The 20,527-nt window shown below is 37.4% G+C and overlaps 1 protein-coding gene across 5 annotated transcripts in view; it reads right to left on the bottom strand.

Annotated features, from left to right (window-relative positions):
- Positions 1-4,178: 4,178 nt before the first annotated feature.
- Positions 4,179-20,527, bottom strand: part of CTNNA2 (catenin alpha 2) — a 403,809-nt gene continuing 387,460 nt past the window's right edge. For 3 of the 5 annotated variants that reach the window (XM_062493297.1, XM_062493298.1, XM_062493299.1), the window contains one exon: positions 4,179-4,466. In XM_062493297.1, the coding sequence (XP_062349281.1) occupies positions 4,179-4,466 (288 nt within the window). Of the gene's footprint in view, positions 4,467-19,461; positions 19,606-20,527 lie in introns of all 5 variants that reach the window. The other 2 variants (XM_062493295.1, XM_062493296.1) reach the window with 1 other exon arrangement.

Genomic DNA, 20,527 nt, shown 5'->3' with positions numbered 1-20,527 from the left:
AAGTCCATAAATATCCATCCTCTGTATTAAAATCAAGTTTTAGAGAGACACAGGAACCTTGCTTTGACCAGCTGTCTTTGAGATACTGAACAAAGCACCAGATATAAAAATATCCACACAGTACTTTCGTTTTCCTGGGACTGTTTCCCTCTGTTTCCACACCTTGGTCCACCTCTTTCCGAGGTGTAAAAGATCTGAACTATAGATCAGCACTTCATACTCTGAGGGCAGAGTAGCAGGAAAACACTGGATCAAAGTGAATCTCTGCAGATGCTTCATCCCCTGCTCCCTTACTGACAAAGCATTTCAACTTTCAGCTATCATTTCAACTTTAAAACTATCATTTACATGGAGCCAAGCACTTAAACTCGTGTGAGTTTGATAATAAGATTGAGATCAGCGGGAATTAAGGATTAGAAATGAGTAATGGACTAAGTCATTTTGCTCACTTCCAACCTCTGTTCTCTTGTAACAATGACCTGCTCAGTAGCTCCTTGACCTAAAATACATAATTAGCTATGTTAACTCTTCACTTTCAGATTCTCAATTTAATAAACAAACAAGTAAGGGGGGGGGGGGGGGGGGGGCACGGGAACTTAGGAAAACTATTTTGAAAATTACCTAAAGGCTTTCTGTGTTCTCTCACTTCTTAATTTGGGAAGTGTCTCCTTGCTGAAGATGTGTATTATAAATTGAAACATCTTCATGGACATTTTCCCATGGTTTATTAAAATGGGAAAGCCAAAATGGGAAGTTTATCAAGATGGAAAACCAAAAACTTTCTCTAGCCTTCTTCTTATGGCCATAGGTGAAAAGCTACAGACATTTCTGACTGACTTTGCTAACTTGGGTGTTTAATTGTCACAGAGAAAATGTAATGCTTGGCATATGAATAATGAGAAGAGTGACCACAGAATTTAAAACCACACTAGAAACTGTCCCCAGCTCAGGGAGGCCTCTCTGACCTTCATGTTGATCTTCAAAACAGCCATTTGCTGTATATTTATCAGCAAGCAGCAAATTATTTTAAAATAACTAACTTCTGTGTTTAAGAAATACATAAATATATTAACTTCTCTTCTTCTCAAGTTGTAGGTACCACTTGAACATTTTCCAGGTTGTAGGTACACAGGAAGGTGTGTGACACCCACACAATTTGGTTGAGTCATGGGAAAAGGATGCAGATTTCTGAGCAAAGGTGTGGAGTTTCCTTTTTCAATGTCTCTAGAGAACATTTCTGAAATCCACACTGTTTCTTTATGCCTACCTTTTATACTACACTGAAAATTCTTCTAGATCTGTAAGATTTGCAAGATTTCAAGATGGAAAGTCTGTGGCATGAATTTTTGATTGGTGCAGTTAATGGAACTATCATTGTGGCACTTGTGACATTGTGAAAATGAATTTCACAATACACTTACTTTAAGAAAAAAATATTTTTTTAAAATATTGAACTTGCTGTCTGACAGTTCACTTTGTAGCACTGGATTTTTTAAGTTGTAAGGGCCAGTGGTTACTTTTTGCTTATTTAGTAATTACAGGGAATCATAGAATGGTTTGGGTTAGAAGGGAGCTTAAAGACCTCATAGCTCACACCTCTCAGTGCCTTACCTGATTTAGTATCTCCCTGCATGACAGCAATTCCAGATTTTGTAATGCTTCTCATGTTTCCATGTACCTTTACCTCCCTTGTTTCAGACGAGTGGATAAAAACTGCATGAACAATTCAAATACAGGCACCCAATATTTTTCTTTATCAAGCCTGTCCTCATCCTGTTGGGTTGACTACACGAGCGGGGCACTGAACTGGCACATCCTGGTTGGTGCTTGGCCCATTCTTTCATGTGCTTTACTTTATCATTTATCAACACTACATTTTATTGTGTGACCATGAAGATATTCAGAGCATAGATGGACAAAAGGCAAATAATCCGTCCAAAAGTAGGACTCCAATGGTCGTGGATGAAGTTGCCCAAAATCACTCTGGATTCTTCCCTCACTGATTCTGATTTTCCTGGAGCATTTCACAGACTCAGTCGCTATTCTGAGTGAGTGACTGATCACAGATTTCATTCACTGTGATCTTTACCCATGGAGACCCCAGCATGGGAGAGTCCACATGTTCAGATTCCATTAGACCATGTGCTTTCCTCCAAACTTTTCCAAATTCGAGATGCCTTTTAGAGCAACAACATAATTTCAAAGCAACCATCGAGGTAATCCATCTGAGTTTTAGAGGAAAACACTCTGAAGAAGAACTATTACTTTTATTCACAGCAAATTGCCTATTTTCCTTTTTCATGCAGCATGCCAGGACATTTGTCTGTAATTTGCTATTTTCGTCTTTAGACTCTGTATCTGTCTTTTGTAATCTCATTTGTAAAGATCCCAATTACTTTTAGGGGGTTAATTGTTATTGCAAGCAATGTCAGTCTTTGTCAGACTCCAGGGCTTTATAGAGAAAACTCTGCAAGGACTTCCCCACATCTCATGTATTTTGCTCATGTCTACACTCTCCAGCTCTGACTGGGGAACAGTACAACTAAACAAAGCAAAAATAGTCATTTCCTAAAAGGCTTCTGAGAGTACATTTCTTTACATAGACTGTGTAGGAGGGCAACAGAACAAAATTTGGTGCTTTGCTATTCTGAGGAATAATCAGCGTATCTGAGACAACATCCAAACATCTCCCAAAAACTCTGCAAGGGCTACGCTTAGTATTTGGTGCAACTCAAGTGTTTATCACAGTGTTTCAAATCCCCTGGGAGGCCATGAATGTTCCCTTAACTCGACAGGATCTTATTATAAGGAAAATTAATAGATGCACATTGTTTTTCTTTTATATATACACCCAGACATTTTGATAATACAGGCTCTGTAGTTAAGCAAGTGTTGGTGTTAAAAGGAAATAAAAGTAGGTATCTGTGCAGTGGACTTTGCACAGGTCTGTAAAGTGTGGCACAGTAGATGATTCCAAGGTTCTGAAGTGTCAGCCTCATAAGTGAATAAATTGAATTATCTTTTTTACTGTTCTGAATTGTTGCATTTAAACAAATAATTTCATCCCACATGACACATATGTCTCTTATGTATTGAGGACTAAATCTGTCTCAGATTTAAACTCTGGTTTTGGCCCACTGACCATGTTTGGCTTATTCTGGTTATTAAAAATGAGAAAATTCACCTAAATTAAGAATAAAAAAGCAATCACAAGGCAGAATTAGTAACTCTATACATCAACTATGATTCAGGAGATACCTGTGCATTAAAGGAGATTAGCCACATTGAGGATTCCAAGGTTAAATGAGTTTATTGAGTTAGTGGTTACAATGGTATGTCAGATACCTGTAATCCAAGCTACACCTACATATTTGCCTCTAAATTCTCACACTGTCAGTTTCCGTGTCTCTAAACATTCCACCACCAGGTCTTCTATTACTAATATTATAATAATAATAATAATAATAATAATAATCAGAATAATAATCAGAATATAAAAGGCAATGTCAATCACCATATTGTGCTTCATACTCCACCATAAGGAATTCAATTGGCAAAAGTAAACCTCTGGTCATATTAATGGGATTAATTGAAATGTGAGCAATCATAACACTACTAGAATATAAAGAACAAAATCTGGTTCAAAAGAAGCATTTTTAAGATGAATTAGTTTGAATCTGTTTTAAAAATTCACATACTATAATGAAGATGACTTAAAAGTTATATCATTTAATTATTGGGCCACACATTGAAGCATATTGGCTAGTACATTTTTGCACTGCAACAGAAGCAATACAAGCTTTATGGTCTACCATTACAATTCCTTTTTTTTTTTAACTTAATATACCTGCCAACCTAATGTTTCTTGCATGCATAAAAATTTTGGGGTTTAGACTTCAATTTATCATTTATTCCACACGAATACCCCCGTGATGCAAATTCTTTGGCCAATTCAATGCTATAGTTTAGTTTAAAAAGGAAGCTTGGAGTCAAGTCCACTTAATATCAGAAGGCAACACCCTGAATTTTGGGCACTGCAGAAAGTTATTTACTGGAATAGAGTCTCAGGTCACATGCAAATTGTCACTTTGTCCCCCCCACCCCATGCCAGACGCACACAAGTCGGCAGGTACGGATACAAAAAAGAATATAAAACCCTCCTGGTAAAGCTCAGTGGTTTAGAATGAATCCATAGCTTTAAATTCACTTAAGGCCTGTACAGGGGAAATATGTTTCTTCTGGGAACCTCTCCTCACTCTTGTCTGATATTCTTCTGGCTTTTCTCTCTTTACTAGAGGTTTCTTCTCAGGGGCCTTCATCTTCCAAGATACAACTGGGGAGTTCACTGCAGCAGTGCCATAGACCTTCTGATATTTAGTAGAAGCCACATAAGATGCTTTCACTGTAAGGACCACAGCATTCATCAGGTTTTTAGCTGCCTGGATGAGAGAAGTGGCACTATCCAGCTACAAACAGAGAACAAAATGAAATATAGCAAGGTTACTCCAAAACAAAACACAGCAAGGTCATTCCACGGCTGGATCACTGGGCCATTTCCTGACTGGAGCTTGAATCCTCCCAGAGCTCATTAAAGATGGAACAAATCCTCTTCCTTGGGGTACCTTGGAGTATCCAGCACTGGCAACATCATGCACTGAACACTAAAGGTAAGACTGTGGCACCTCACATTAAAATTTTTAAATAGGTTAAAGGAAAAGCTTGTGTTGTCTGTGGGTTGTTTTTTTGTTTGTCTCTGGGTTTTTTTGGTTGTCGATTCTTTCTCCACAGTTTAAGAAGTTTTCTGTTTTCCCACAAAAACCCCTTTATTCTCACTTAAACCTTTAAAAATTTACTGTTACACGTCAACTGCAAACCGGGTCAACAGGGATTTTTCCCAAGTGTTCCAGTTTGTTCTAATTATTCCTGTTTAGCCCAGGATAACACCCCCAGTGATGTATACAGGAACAGTGTGAGGCCAGCACTGAGCTTGTTAAAGAATCCCATCTGAAAAGATGAAAGGAGCTTCTGAAACCCCTACAGAAATGAAAAGATGAGACTGTTAACTGCAGGTTTTGGCAGCTCCTGTAATGTGTGAGTCACTTATGGTCTCAAGGAATGCTGCTTTGTGGTTCCCAGGTTTTTTGTACCTTTGTGCTTCTCCCATGCACAAACCTGCCTGAGGTTCCTGGGTGTCCTCAGGATGTAAGAGACCTTCAGGACTTGCTGAGCTTCAAAACACTGGGACTTGCAGTCAGCAAGCTTCCATCATACACTGAGGTGAAGTACATACCCCTGGCCAAAACTGTCCAATTATTTCAACATATAACAGGGACTTCCAAGGCAATGTCTCAATGTTCCACGATGTGAATCAGGCACTCGCCAGATCCTCAAAGAAATAGGTCTTAAAAATATGCTCCTAAGGACTGTAGCAAGCCAGGTTACTACTTACGATGTTCAATTATCCCTTTCCTAAAATACTGACGAGTGGGATACACATTTTTTGGTGACAAAGCCTTTCAGATATACCATGGAAGCTGCTTCAATTATTTACATCTTTCCCAGACTGTAGGAATGATATACTATTACTTTACCTCTTTGATTCCACCCACATGTTCAGTAAGTTTTTAGTTATTTTAAATTAGTACAAATGGCCTGTGTCCCTCCAAACCTTCCGTGCTCCCTATTTTGGGAGCACATGGCTCTGTAATATAAATTCTAAGCAGGACAAACAGTCATAAGGCAATAACAAAAGCCACACCATACTTCACCTCAAGCATTCTGAATCATTAACAGAAGAGTTCAAGAGAAATCTCCTCCTTAAGTGTCAGTGACTGATGTGAACAAAAATAGACATTACAGAAAGCCTGCATTTGAAACCACTTTAATCTATGCTTACCTGGGGTATTTTATTTCCTCTGCTCTGGCCTTAAACTCATTATGGTTCATCAAATACATAAACAGCTACGTAAAGTGAGGTGAAAACCAAAAAAAAAGAAAGCATTTTAATGATATTCACATACGTGGTGCCATTCCCTGAAATGCACAGTTAATAGCCTGCCCCTAGTAAATATTTTTCCTTGGGACTAATTTGTATTTCTGTTAGTAAAAGAAATGAAGTTAAAAGATGGAAAATCACATTACATGGCAGAAACATGATTGTTCAATAGGGAGTAATGAAATATAATCCAGTCTAGTGTTATTCTATAACCACACTGCTGCATGATTTATAAGGCAATCTGTATGTTTGTTGGCAAATAACAGATCACACTCTATTAAATTAGGATATTCTAATTTACAGAGACCTACAATCAAGCATTATTCATTGTTAAATGATTCTTTTTGAAACACTGGTGGATTGATATTGAATATAAAGTGATACCATCAAATCGTGTTTACTTCATAATCAGTGTGGATAAACTGACTGGATTGAGCTGCACATTCCTGAATGAATTCTGGTTGCTGAAGGTTTCTAACAGCTTCACATTTTCCACCATGAAAAGCAGTTTTACACACATTAAGAAACAGAATAATTAAAGGAAGCATTTTTAAATGAGGGGACACCAAAATTAGATGCTTAAACCCATCCACAGAGTTGAATCTACACCTCTGAACACAGTAATCAGTTATTTCATGGACTGTAGTGGCAAGGGCATGCAGAATCTTGCACTTCTTCAAGATCAGATGCAGGCTGCAATGACACCTTTTAGGAAACCACGTTTTGCATTTTTATGCCATTTTCACTCTCTTCAGTTTCAAGTTGCTGTTAGAGTAGATAAGAGGTCCCTGTTTTCCCCATTATTAATCACATTTTAAGATGCAAATACTCAGTCCTTGACAATAATATCCACTTATCTTGTAAAACACTTCCAAGTCTTGGAACCAGAAAAGAGACATAAAACCCCATCACACGCTGTGAGTGTTCTCCAAAATCTTCTGGTGGTCATTCCATGCATCCAATTTGGCCACCTAAGCATTTCCAGTGATTTTCTTACTGCCTCCAGCTCCTTGCTTGTATTATGGCTCAGTAAAGAAGAATTAAACATCATTCCAATTAACATTTAGATCTTCCTACACCACTGTGATGCTCCAGCTCTAAGCTGTGCTTTGCCACACTGGCACAAAGCTGGAATGAGGCAGCAGTGAATCAAGCCCTGAGTGTGTTAATTCTTTACAAAAACTGGGCACAGAAGCATATGCACGTTTCCAAAATTATGTTAATAATAAAAAAAAAATCAGAAGAAGGAAAATTAACATTTTTAATAAAATCACCACTAGGAAAAATACTTCACAGTGCAGAAGACAACATTTATTCCCTGCAATACCCACAGAATTATAGATTTAATGATGGATTTTGGCCCTAACAGCCAACAGAGCCTTTGACTTGCTGCACGAAATAATGATGTTCTGCTGCTTAGACCTCTTTAAAAATAGGTTTGCCTGCTTTTAGGAAAAATCTCTCAACCATAATAGAGGAACTTAGGTTGCTGTCTCACAAAACTGTAAGAACAGTGAATACTGAGGAAAATTCAAAATTCATAAAGAACTTCAGAAGAACTGCACTGGACCTGGTCACTTAGAATAACTAAGGTTGGAAAAAGATCTGGCAAGAATATAATTCCACGGTTTTCTTCCCACTAGAGAAAATCCTTCAGGTTTTGAGGAGTTTTTGAGCTGCTTATCATCTGTTCTGCAATTTTCCTGCATTATTTGCAGAATTTCCCAGCATCTTGAGATAATCAAGATTTCTTGCTTCTTTTACATATACACATAATCTGAGTAAAATAATCAGCAATTGCAATAGCAAAACAGCTGAAGAAATAGGAGGGAATAAAGCTGGAAAATTTTGTCCTTAAGAGTAAAGCAGTGAAAAGAGATGTTCTCCCTGCATTGTCACACTGCTGTAATGGGGAAGAATTGTACTTTATGTTTCAGAAAGGAGACAATCTAACTTCCAGACATGTCTTCATATTTATAATAAGAAACATTTATAAAAACTAAGGGAAATCGAGGGGGGAAAAAAAATCTATATTTCCAGTGAGTAAGGATGCAGAATAGGTAGTTTTAAAACAGTTGGTTGCTTAAGAATGTTCTATATTCTTACTGCTGATTTTAATAAACCATATAAACTAGGTGAAACCATCAAAAGAATTGTAGATAGTTTCCAGTCTCAAAATATTTGAGCAATGAAAATAAAACAACCTGTGAAATTATAGGCCAGCTCAGCTGACTGCACTCCCAAATTAAATGATGCAATGTCTGTGACAGACATCATAAATAGAGGAAAGAAATGCAGTTAATGGTAAGCAAAAGGCTTAAAATACTTACAAATGTGGGTTAAAATACTTTCAAAGTAACCTACATCATATTTTGGTATGATTAAACTTTGAATTGCTTAAAATAATGCTGTGGGTATAATTGGATCTTTGAAAAGTCTTTTGCTTAGTAATACATGACAGTTTGATTAAAAACTCGGTTGACACAAAACTAACAAGACACATACACAGAAGGATTCCAGATTCTCCAGCAGCTGCTTCCAGAATTATATACACACACACACAAAAAAAAAAAAAAAAAATAAAAAATCAGTGCTCAACAGTGAATTTCATAGTGGGGTCTTGGAGAAACCTATAGAGGCTTCACAATATTAATATTTCTACTAAAAACTTGGAAAGGAGTCACTCATTTGACGAAATTTGCAGATAACAATTGGGAAAGTGTCAAGTCACGCAGAGGGCAAGTGATTGATATCTAATTAGCTGCTAAAAGCCACAAATGTAGATTTAATTTTGGCCAGATCTACAGCAGATGATACCTAATTACACAATAAGGAACTTTATTCTCTGCAGGATCCCAGGCAAGCACTCCTTGAGTACCCAAAATGGAGGAAGCTGATGAAATAGGTTCAGTTATCATATTGAGTTTACCATCGTCCACAGTTATGGGACAATGAGTCCTGTACCCAATGCAAGAACAATATTGAGGAGCTGGGAAAAAACTTAAAGAAACTCAGTATCAAAAAACATCTTTTGTGGGAAAGTCTCAGCCAGCTCTGTTTCTCCCACTTTCAGGTGAATGACTAAGAAGTGAATTGACTGAAATCAGCAAGTATATAGTAACAAAGCTGATTATATTTCAAGTTCCACAGGTTAGACAAAGATTAAACAAAACTTAAAGGCTGAGAGGTGAAGCAGGTCATTTTAGTTATTAATTACCTGAAATTATTCATTTGGCAGTTATATTAATTAATCACAAGAACTCATGAAAGATTGATTCTATTTCTTGAAATTGTGAAATCAATATTGGAAGGTTTTACTTAATATGTATTAACTACTGGACATTTTTAGTGCACATCAATTCAGGGAGCCTGTGCATCAGTTATGCAGGAAGGCAGCTTAGATGATAACAGCCCCCTACTGACCTTGAAAGGCATGAAAAAAAAAAAAATTGTATTAGGAGCTATTGATAAATAGAATTTGGTCTGGTTCACTTTGTACAGATTGGAAGGAGCAAATATAATTTATTTTACACATTGAAACAGAACCTGTAGCTCCTCATACTCTTGGCTGATTTGATTTGCACACCTTTAGCAGGTGACTTAGGCACTGCCAAGCCCTTAAGATTTTCTGTGAATTCTGGGTGAATTCCTTGCTTTTCCTCCTTTCCAAAGGAAGTTCACACCTTCCTGGACAAGGTACAGTTGCTCTTATCACACCCCAAAAGTCAATCAGCAGTCTCCAGAGAAAACAAGGCTACAATTATGCAATTACGAACCTGGATGATAAATCAGGTTTATCATAGATTTCTCACACTGTATTCTTATGCAACATAACTTTTTCCTCTCAGCTGTGCTTAACAGTAAATCCATACCTACAAGAGGTATGCAGGAAAAAGATCTTATTTATAAAATGACATCTTACGTTTCTGTGGCACACTTCATGCATAAAACATGTCCCTGTTAGAGAGAGGCAGTGCAGGAATGGCCTGCTTGCTATCCAGATGTTCTCTTCCCTTTGGAAGGAGACCTCTGCCCTTCAGCAGTACTGCCCTGCAATGGCCGGGGCTCTCTTGCAGTCAGTCACTTCAAAATGCTCACAGGGCTCTTGCTAGCCACTGTCCATTTGGAGAAAACTATCCTGTACACCTGAAAACCTCTCTCTCAAAAGAAGTCTTTGTCTGGAACGCAATGTGGTCACAATAATGTTAAAAATGGATCTGTAGCTGCACAGAGAAAATTGTATCATACTTGTCCTTTCCCAGCTGTTTGTTCTCGCATTTGACTGCAATTAACTTTCTCCTTTACACATGACGAATGTTTAATTCATTCTGGGGGGAGCTGTGTTTTATAGGTGCCCAATCCACTGAATAACCACACTCATCTGCATTTTTTCAATTACAGGTGAGAAACCCAAGGGATTCCCAAGCCCATTTGGCTGCATTAAACAAAGGCTGCCATGTCCAAGGAGAGCAGAAAGCACAAAAATACAGCAATCACTATGGGTATCTTTTGTCTTCTAAGGACTATTGTCATTTTAAAACACATTACCAAATGCTGTATGCTAATTTGCAAAAGCTGAAGCAAATAAAAATACTCCCAGAACTGACATTCTCAGTAAAAGGTAAATAGGCATAATAGAAATGCATTTCTACATTTGCTTTACTTATTCCAAGCAAATATTTTAGTATTTTAAAAGCAAAAGGAGGAATGACAAAATTAGATCTTAATTCATTTGCTTTGAGAAGAACACTTAATGTGAAAGTTCATATTTTAACAATTGAAATGGTGAAATGACAAAAAGACAACTGGAAACACCTGAAAGTTAACTAATTACCTAATTATTTTTCTAGAAAATAACTATTACTGGTGTCTCTCCATCCTGCATGTCCCAAAAGAGGAAATTACATTTTTGAATTTTTGATAGATATTAGATTTTTTTTCTATTCAACAAATGCATTAATTATTTCTCCAATACTATTGCTTTAAAAAAATACAATTTTTCTTGTAGTTCCAAATATAATGTAGGCTATTTTCTCAGTATTTAACATTTAATTAATATCTGGTTGCATTCCTTCCAGAATTTTTATAGGGGAAATTATTTTGATCCATAACAAAAAAAAAAAGTCTCTCAAAAAATGTTTAGTTTTCTCTTTCGGCTCATTATCTGCCATTTCACATGAGGAAAAAGATGCCAAACAAGTACAAGTCTTACCAATCATCAGAAACTCTGTAAGGAGAAGCAATCATGTACAGAATTGAATTATTAAAATTCATTTGCTTTAGCAGTCTTTTTCATGCTACAGCACTGTCTCAGAGCTTTCAGAGTCTATTGCTGAATTAAAGTATTTCACAACAATCTGAATGTCAAAATATCTGGAAAAACTCTTCGGGACAAGGAAGAAATCCTCAGTGAATAAAGCTGAAGGAGTTCTGTGGATGGGACAGGATTTGAATCCACAGATTCAGCTGTTTTGTGGATGGGGACAGGATTTCACTCCACAAATTCAGTTGTATACTACACGTTTTCTTTGCTAAGGTTGAATGTAGAGGAAGAAACACTTTCTACATCAACCCACAGCTGAGAAATAGGAGAATGAGTCTCCTGTCATGATGACTTGAGAGCTTTTTCTTCCAAATCTTCCTTGTTTTGCACAGAATGAATGTCTGGAGGATGATGCCAAGGGTGGAATGTGCAGGACAAAGAGCAGGATTGTCTAATGCCATCACAATTCCAACACTACCTGAAGCAAACTTGGCACAACCACATTTACAGCTTCAAAACCATTCTGCCCCATGGAATTTGTTCTGAGTTCTTGGATGATTAACAGGAAATAGAATTTTGTATGACTGATTTAAACCAAATATTCAACCAGATAAAACATCTGCAGCAAGACAAAGTCCAAACTCTATTTGATGGGAGAGGCAAACTCCATAACTATTTTTTTTTTATGTTGCCACAAGGATTCCTGAAGAAAATTAGAGTAGGAAGTCTGTCAAAATTCAGTATCAAGCCCAATAAAAAAGCAATTTACACTAATTTACACAGGGATTCACCTGCCTGAAGTCTACCCAAGACACGACATTGTCTGAACCTGAGGTCACAGAGGAGCACAGGCAGGTCTCTGTCAAAAACATTAGCACACATTTCCATTATCATACCCAACTGCAGCTAAATCTGAAAAAAGAGGAAAGAGATGATATCCAAGTAACTAACTAATCTGTGCTACTGATCTCCCTGCTTCCAACTGGAGTTCTGACTTGTAAGTTGAAGATAGAAAAACATTTTAAAAACCTAAAATAATCTAGTGCTCTTTCAAGCTAAGTTTTAGGAGCAAATTGCTTGTTCTTTATCTAGAGAACAGGTAACATAAAAAGAAAAAAAAACATGTCTTTCTAAGATTCTTACCTGAAAGGAGTCCGAATCATGTCTGGTTGGCTGGAAATTGTACTCAGAGATAAAATGCAGGAGATTTGGATGAAAAAAGAAATCAATAAAGCACAGAAACACTCTATGCTTTACACGAGTAAATGTGATATCTCCTGCTATTCCTCCTGATTTTGTCTCAAAGAAAACAAAATTAAAAGCAGCATAAAGCAGGATTTAAGACTGCAACGCTAAGAAATGTGCTAATTCCCCAAATTCTTTTTTAATTTGTACAAGTGTCAGAGCAGTATCTGTATGTGATTTATCCCCACATCTTCAGCTATGAGGATCTGCCAGTTTTTGAGGCAAATCTGCTCCTTCAGCTCCTTTCCTATCTGGAAAGTCATTCTTGCCAGGTCAGCACAGGGACACTTTGAAGATAAGTGCTCCACGAGCACAGCTGGCTTTTCTCAGGAAAGGGCTTGGAAACAATGCATCAAACACATCAGAATAAATCAGATCAGATCAAATCAAATCAAATCTTGTTGTAGAATGGAAGACGATACCAGGACAACTATTCCTGGTTTCCTGATGTTTGCCTGCTGTTGTTCATGTATATTTTATATCTTGTGGAGGCAGATAAAGGCTTCGATCATTCAAGATATTGATTATTTTTGAGGTGCTAAAATGATTTTACTCTCTTGGAGCTGAGAGTCCTTGCCCTGTTGCTCAACTCAATCAGTGAAAATATTCCTTTCTCTGTTTGTTTCTCTGAGCACATTCCAGGACTTTACAACAGTGTGCAATGAAATAAAAGAAAAAAAAAAAATCAAAACTCCACAATATTCGTCAAGGGAAAGCTCTATTTCAGTCAGACAGAGATGGCTTTATAATAGATAACAAATCATTTCTAATGGAAATTCAATAATTTTATACCAAATAAATTACTCATTATTAACTATTCTAATTATTTGGCAAACTCAATCAAAGGTTAAACAACATTCAGTAAGTAACAAGAGTTCCATGCTAGAAGGAAGTTTTTCCCTGATCAATTACTGAACAAATAATTTGTAAATGCATCCATTCATTAGATTTTTAACTTTAGGTAACCCTAAATGTCATTAAAAACCATTAAAACAGGTAACAATGACCTGTTCTTACTTACTGCAAGCAAATGAAACCAGAACAAAACAGAAACATTTGTAAAGGCTGTTGCAATTCACAGGGAAAAAACAAATACAGATGACAGCAAATTGAGAATAAATTGCAATTAATAAAATCTTGCTCTGACTTCTAAGGGCTCATTTTTATTACACGTGTTTCATTATGCAAATATTCTTTAAGGATGAAAAGAATCATTTGAAGTCATCTAATGCAACACCCTGTTGAAAATTTGAATTACATGAGGTTGTTCTGGATTTTGCTGAAACTCAGGTATGTCCAAGGATGGATAATTTCACATCTCTGGGCTAGAGAACTCCACCCTGCACTTGAATTTCAGTACTCTCCAGTTTAAACTTTTTACCTTATATCTAATTGGTATTTCCCATGTGAAAACTTGTTTTTACTGCTTTTCCTGTCCCTATGACCATACACCTCTGACAGGTCTGGATCTGGTTCTTCTAAACCCTCCTCAGAGATAGCTGTAGACAAAAATATCTTCTCTGAACCTTCTCTGTACACATGCAAATGTATCTATGACCTGTCTAGATGATGTTGGCAATCTCATTTTCACTGCTACAAGAGCAAGTATCCTATCCAAAGGGGAAAAAAAAAAGAATAATTGTCGAAAAGGAGGAAAAAATATGACTTTTTGACATATTTTTAATAGCTCACTGAAATTGTTTAAGTCCAGTACTACTCTCTTCAGAAAATACTTGTGTTAGGGATTATGAATTTACCTGGAGTCTCTTTTCCTTTGCAGTTCAGTACTTCAGGTAACATTTTCCCTGAGCAACAAGTGCAGAAGTACTGGTATCCTCAGTGACTCAATCTAAATGGTTCCTGTGCTTTTCACCTCAGGACAACCTCCTGGAGATGAAGGCACAGACTTCAGAAGAAGAATGGTGAAATAAAAAGCATTTGCAGAGGCTCTTTTCTTATGAAGTTCTTATTTAAACAGTGTGCATTAGTCATGATTACCTACAGACTTGACTGCACTTAGTTGGCATCAGAAAAATTCAAACAGAGTGTCTTTAAATATCAGTCATGGTCCACTTTGGCTGGTGTCACTTGAACCCCCAGAATTTATTCAGATGCCTCTTACTGACCGATTCCTCTAGGAATGAAAGCAGGAAAAACAGGGCTGCTCCTAAAACCCATTGATTTGGTGTGTTTGGTAACCGAGTCAAAGTGTTCAGAATTTTCATTTCTACAAGTTAAGTCTTATCCTTCACTCAACCTACCTAATTCCTGTTCTGGACCAAATGATTCCAGACTCCTTTTGTGCTTGGTGAAGAAGACCAGGAACCATCAAACACTCGAGATCTTTCATGGGATCTTTCTGTGCGGAGATGGGCCAGAGCACTTCACCTTTTAAACTCAGTTTAGAGATCCTAAATTGCCTTAGAACCCTAAGGATAGTACAGTGAATCCGGGCAGGTGCTCAACATCTGTAAAAAAACCTGTCCTTGGATTTGACTTAGTCGTCCAAGAATTCAAACAACTTAATGAATGTTTTTGAGAAACAACATTTCCTTAATTCTCTTTTCGGTCCCCAAAAGCGTCAAATGGGCAAAACCCACAAATTACAAGACATGAAAATCTCTCCAGCCTCCAGAAACTGAAGAGATCAGAACAACAAGACAGAAAATTTACACAGATAAATGCTCCTTAATAAGCAATTTAAAAATTTAGGTTCAGAAAAAAATTAAGCATCATCTCAGTTCAAAGAAAGTTGAATTTACTTACATATCAATATAAACACTTGAAAGAAGCCCAAGGCTAAACCTTCTGGCTCTGTACACATGGCTTAATTCACCTGCTTATGCCTCTGTATGTTTTAAGGTATTACCAACCTAAACAGTTGTCAGTGTCTACCTGAAATAAGAATCTCTGCCCTCTGGAAATGGCTCCCGAGTTCCACAGAAAGGAAGGGTGGAGTGAACATCTCAGATGCAGATGTTTACACTTGGCTAGATGAGTCAGTGTTCACACAGCAATAGAGAGCAAAAACCTCTTCATAATTCAATTAAAATCTTTCTGAATAATAAAACAATCAGTTTCCATTACACCAGAGACCCACTCTCATCTTTTTGTACAGCTTGAGTGGGACAGCCTCCCACTGTTTAGGATTTCTTTCTAATTCTATCTTTTCCAAACCATACCTAACTTGGGTGAAGTCCTTCTCCTATCGTTTTTTGTTTGTTTGTTTGTTTGTTTGTTTACTGGGGGGTGATGGGGACAGGGACAGTAGTATTTGTAGTTCATTTGTTTTTTGGTTTTTGGTTGGTTGGTTGGTTTGGATTTTATTTTAATTAGGCCATTCAGAGAGAAAACTAGAATATCAAATGGAAGACAGAGAAATGCTGGCCTTGAACATTAACTGAGTCATGAAGGAGTGTGTAGTGTTTGAAATCCATCATGATTCCATAGAACTTTTCTGCCTTGAGCATGGCTTTGCATTACTTTTAGAAAGGTAATGATGACAATATTTACTTCTGTTTTCAGTTTCACCAGGGTACACCATGTGTTTGCTTTGAGACACTCAGATGGGACTGATAAAAATCCAAAGGACTATGATTTAAGACAATCATATTTAATGCCTTTAAGTGCAACTGTCCCAGGATCAGAAAGTCCAGGGTGTTAAGGCAGCCCTGGTTTCCTCCATCCACTAAACTCAGTTCAAGTGATATGGAGCATTTGTGTGGTAAATTCAAACAAGCTGAGGTCAGGGTTTAAAAGGAATGCAATTTAAATCAACATGAAGAGTCCTCTAGAATGCTGTGCATCATCATTGTGACTTCTCCTGCTTATCCGAGATTAAATCCACACAATTCATGTTGAGGCAATGGTGTTAAACCAGCCCAAAACTGCAGAAAGAGAGGGCAGGGGGAGAAGCATCTCTTTGCCAGCTGACATGGTTTGGGAACAGATGGTGCATTTCACAGCTCTCCCTCACTTCTCACAGAGAAAAAGAAGGTAAGAACCAACCCACAAAGTTTTAATTCAACTTGTAAGAGAAACCAGCCTGGCAAATAGAGAAAAATTGGGAATTTCACATAGCTGCTTTAATCATACTGAAAAAAATGCTCGATCTGTGTAGATGATCTTTAAATTTCATTAAACTATTGTTCATCCTTTGCCATTATAAGTGAGGAATAAATCTTTCCTTTAAAAGTTGATCTCCTTAAATTTATAGGTGTAAAAAGAATAGTTAATATATTTGGTTTGTTTTGAGATGACTGTACACACGTGCTTGCAATATATAAATTGCATCGTATAAATTTTGTATAAATTGTATAAAATTGTATAAATTTTTAAGAATACTGCATCAAAAATTAACTTTCAGTTTGCTAATAATTTATGAAGACTTAACTCATTTGAATCAGCATGTAGTGGAAGAAATTTCTCAGATATTTCCTTTAAAGATCTTCATATAAAGCACTAAATAAAATCAGCTGAAATCTAGGCCTTATATTTAAATTTAATATAACGTACCTGTAGATAATATTAAACAAATATTGTAATTGACTAAATACACATTTAAGCCTAGGTTGTACATGTAAGAATCTGTGCACTTCAGACATTTTAATGTTTTTTAGTTATAGCTGCCAGTAAAATAACTTAACAAGGGAATTAGTTCAGCAAATGTAACATTATTATATTTATTCTCCCTATGTGAAGCTATTCAGCCAAACTCACAGCCTTGGGTTACCTGGACAAAAAATTGTTATTAGACTTGGCACAGAAAGATTTCAGGTTAATTATTGCAACAGTTCATGTAATTTGGAATATCTTTCCCTCTATAAACTCCCCACTATAGAGAAATTAGCCAACTGCTAATTTGTTAATCTTACAAGATAAATTTAGAATGCAAATTTCTCTGGATTCAAAGTAATCCACTGACATCTCTGTTCCAGGATATCCCCTTAGTGCTGATCATTGTCTCTAATTCACCATCGTTACTGAATGACACCAAGTCTGATTCCCTTTTCCCAATACTTATATCAGTCCTAAAGTGTTCCCTCTCTATGCCACCAAAATGCTTTTGTATCATTGAAGTGAGATTAGGGCACTGTACAGATGCTCTTTGTGTTTTATCAATTCCATGCAAAAGCTGAAGCCTCCTGCATTATGCAAGAATAATTCTGTGCTAAGGCAATTTGATAAACTCATCAGTAAAGGATGTGCTTAGGATCTAAATCAAATTTTACCTCCAAGCATTTGCCTCTGAAAAGAGCAAACTTCAAATCATCTTTAAGAACAGCAATTCCCATGAAGTTTTCCCAGTGAAACAGTAGAGGTTGACTAACCTGTTCTACCTTTTCCTTTCCTGAAAAGATTAAAGTTTGCTGGGGAAGATAAATTGGCCAGGCAAGTTTGTGGCTTTGCAAAGGAAGATTTGGAAATTTCAGTGTTTGGTATCTACTAAAGGAATAAACAATAGTAATAAAACACCTTGTGCACATTATTCAAAGTTAGACAAGCTACCACCTGTCACGGGGACATTTTTATAGTCTTTGTCATTATTTTTCTCTTTGGCAGGGAGGGAAACAACCATTTGTGAAAGTGTTGGTAGGTAGCTTTTTTAACAAGACTCTCACCCTCCCTGAACTCCATTTAGATGTCCTGTGCATTGACACAAAGAGCATCCCTGAGTCATCAGGGAGGAATATCTATCCATCACCACGGACCAATTCCCAGCAGTGCCACTGACCAGAAGATGGAATGGTCTGCGCCCTTATCCAATTGCTCAAAGCCACCTAGTCACCTGAAAATAGAAGTATTTCATCAATCAGACTATGAACCCCCTCTGCTGAAAAGGCTGGGACTGCACTCCCTTTCTTTGATTTATCGAGGACGTGTTGCTGCCTTTTAGTGCCTCTCGCTGGGATATGACCAGACCCCACATGAAGCTGGTAAAGAGCTTTAAATGAACAAGAACAGCAAGATTTGCAGTATCCCTAGGGCCCAAAATCTTCATATGATCCTTCTTCTGCCCTTTAGTATGAGAGCTCTGACATCTTGACAGCTCTAAAAGATACCCAGAAGGCAGAACAAGAAAGGAAGGTCTTCGTAGTCCATCTTGTCTTTTTAATATGCTGAGGGATATTAAAACAGTGAAGCAGTAATACCTGGGGCTGAGGGAAACAGGTACCAAGACAATGCTTTAAAGTAAAATTGTAACATTTAGGTAGTGAGACAAAAAACACACCAAGAAATTCAGTCAGCAGCATCCCTGCCCATCTCAAAGAAAAGAAAAAAAAAACTTTTTAGCAAAGAAAAATAAAATCAAATGCTTTGATTTATAATTTCAAAGGTCAAGTCTGAGTTACATCGCTTCTGGGTTTTCTACTTAATTTTATGTCTTCCACAATTTACCTTTGAATTTTATTTCATCTATGAAAAAGGTCTTATAATTGGCTTACTGTCAATACACAGCTTCATAAATATTCTGGATAAAGTGAATAAAAAACAGTAATAGAGAATATAAAAAAGAAGAAATCCTGTCCCATAAAAACAGCCATTATCCACAGTTAATAATTATAAATATATAAATAATACATCTATCTTTAATCATAAAGAACTTCAAGAAAATTATGGCCCGGCACTGTAATTAAATACTGTAATTAAATTAATGGAAGTTTAGCAGCTGAGTTCAAGGGGACCAGAGCCTGCCTTTTCACAGGGCAAGATAAACTTGGAAGGATCAGTTTAACCATCAGCCAATGGACCACCCGTGCAGAGAAACGTGGCCATTGCTTTTCAGGTGAAGTTAACTCTGGGACTTCAGGACTAAGACAACACATGCAATTAACTCTGTGAGTCCTATGGTTAATTATAAAAACCCCAACAAAACTATCAAAAAAACCCCTTTCTCATGTGTCTCCCCTCCACCCCCAGACCTATAAAGACATAGATGAGACAGGAGGTTACTCACCGTTGAGGAGTCACCGCTTCCAGTCTCAAGCGTAGCTCCCTCAGCACAGGTGGGTGGGTGGGTGGAAAGTTGACTAGCCCTGCCCCCATCTATGACATCACACTCTACCTCATAAAAGGCAGTGAAAGTGCTCTGAACTCCAGTCTGATTTCCGAGAGATACAGAAAAGAGATAGTGAGAGAGAGAGCAAGAGAAATATTGTGCCGTAGCGTAGAGGTGAGGACAGAGGGGAACGTGTGCTGAAGGAGCTATGCTTGGCCAAGGACACAGGGCTTCCTCCACGATGAGTAACCCCACTGTTGGGGGTTCCTCTCACTCCTTCCCACAGCACAGCCTCAGCCTGCCAGCCCCTCAGGGCTTGCTGATTCGAAAGGGGAACATTTCTGGCACCTTTTGATGACGACCAGAGAGGACAGAGAACTCTGTCCCAATTAAACGCTGACTGACATCAGGTTGGGCGTGATGTTGGTCAATAGATTCCCAAGTGATTCTATTTTATGTGTGGTTTTGTACAGCCAAACTGCACAAAAACATTCACACCAGTGCAAGCAGCTAAAATCCCAGTGATTGCAACAGGAATTACACTTGTGTTCCCCCTTGGGCCTCCTACACCACTGCATGAGGGAGGTCAGGCAAAGAATTATGGTTTTCTTGCATTGAAAATGAGAACTGACAAACTGTGCTGAAGGAACAAGTGAGGGAAGTATAAAAAATTCTGGGCATACATTTATTTACAGAGCACACTTTCAAGTTCCAGAAAATATCAATAAAATTGCAAAGAGGTGGTGTTTTTAAAGATGTACATTTTTAGACAATGACAGCTGTATAGGCTGAGGCACACTTCTTTTTCAAACAACATCCCAAGGACTGAAACTGGGGGACTTAAAATGGGATATTTGGTCTACTTTATTGTAAATGGTAATTTATCATCCAAATTCATCCAAAAGCAAGTTTGGGAGTAAACATAATTGCTTGTATTATCCACTGGGATTTTCTTAATAACCTAGCTGTAGAGTAAAATTGAAAACAATAGTATATATTTTTTTTCTGCTGCTACAACTAACAC

This window comes from Cinclus cinclus, chromosome 5 (genome assembly GCF_963662255.1).
Source record: "Cinclus cinclus chromosome 5, bCinCin1.1, whole genome shotgun sequence".
Taxonomy (NCBI): Eukaryota; Metazoa; Chordata; class Aves; order Passeriformes; family Cinclidae; genus Cinclus; species Cinclus cinclus.
This window is presented reverse-complemented; position numbering and strand designations above follow the sequence as displayed.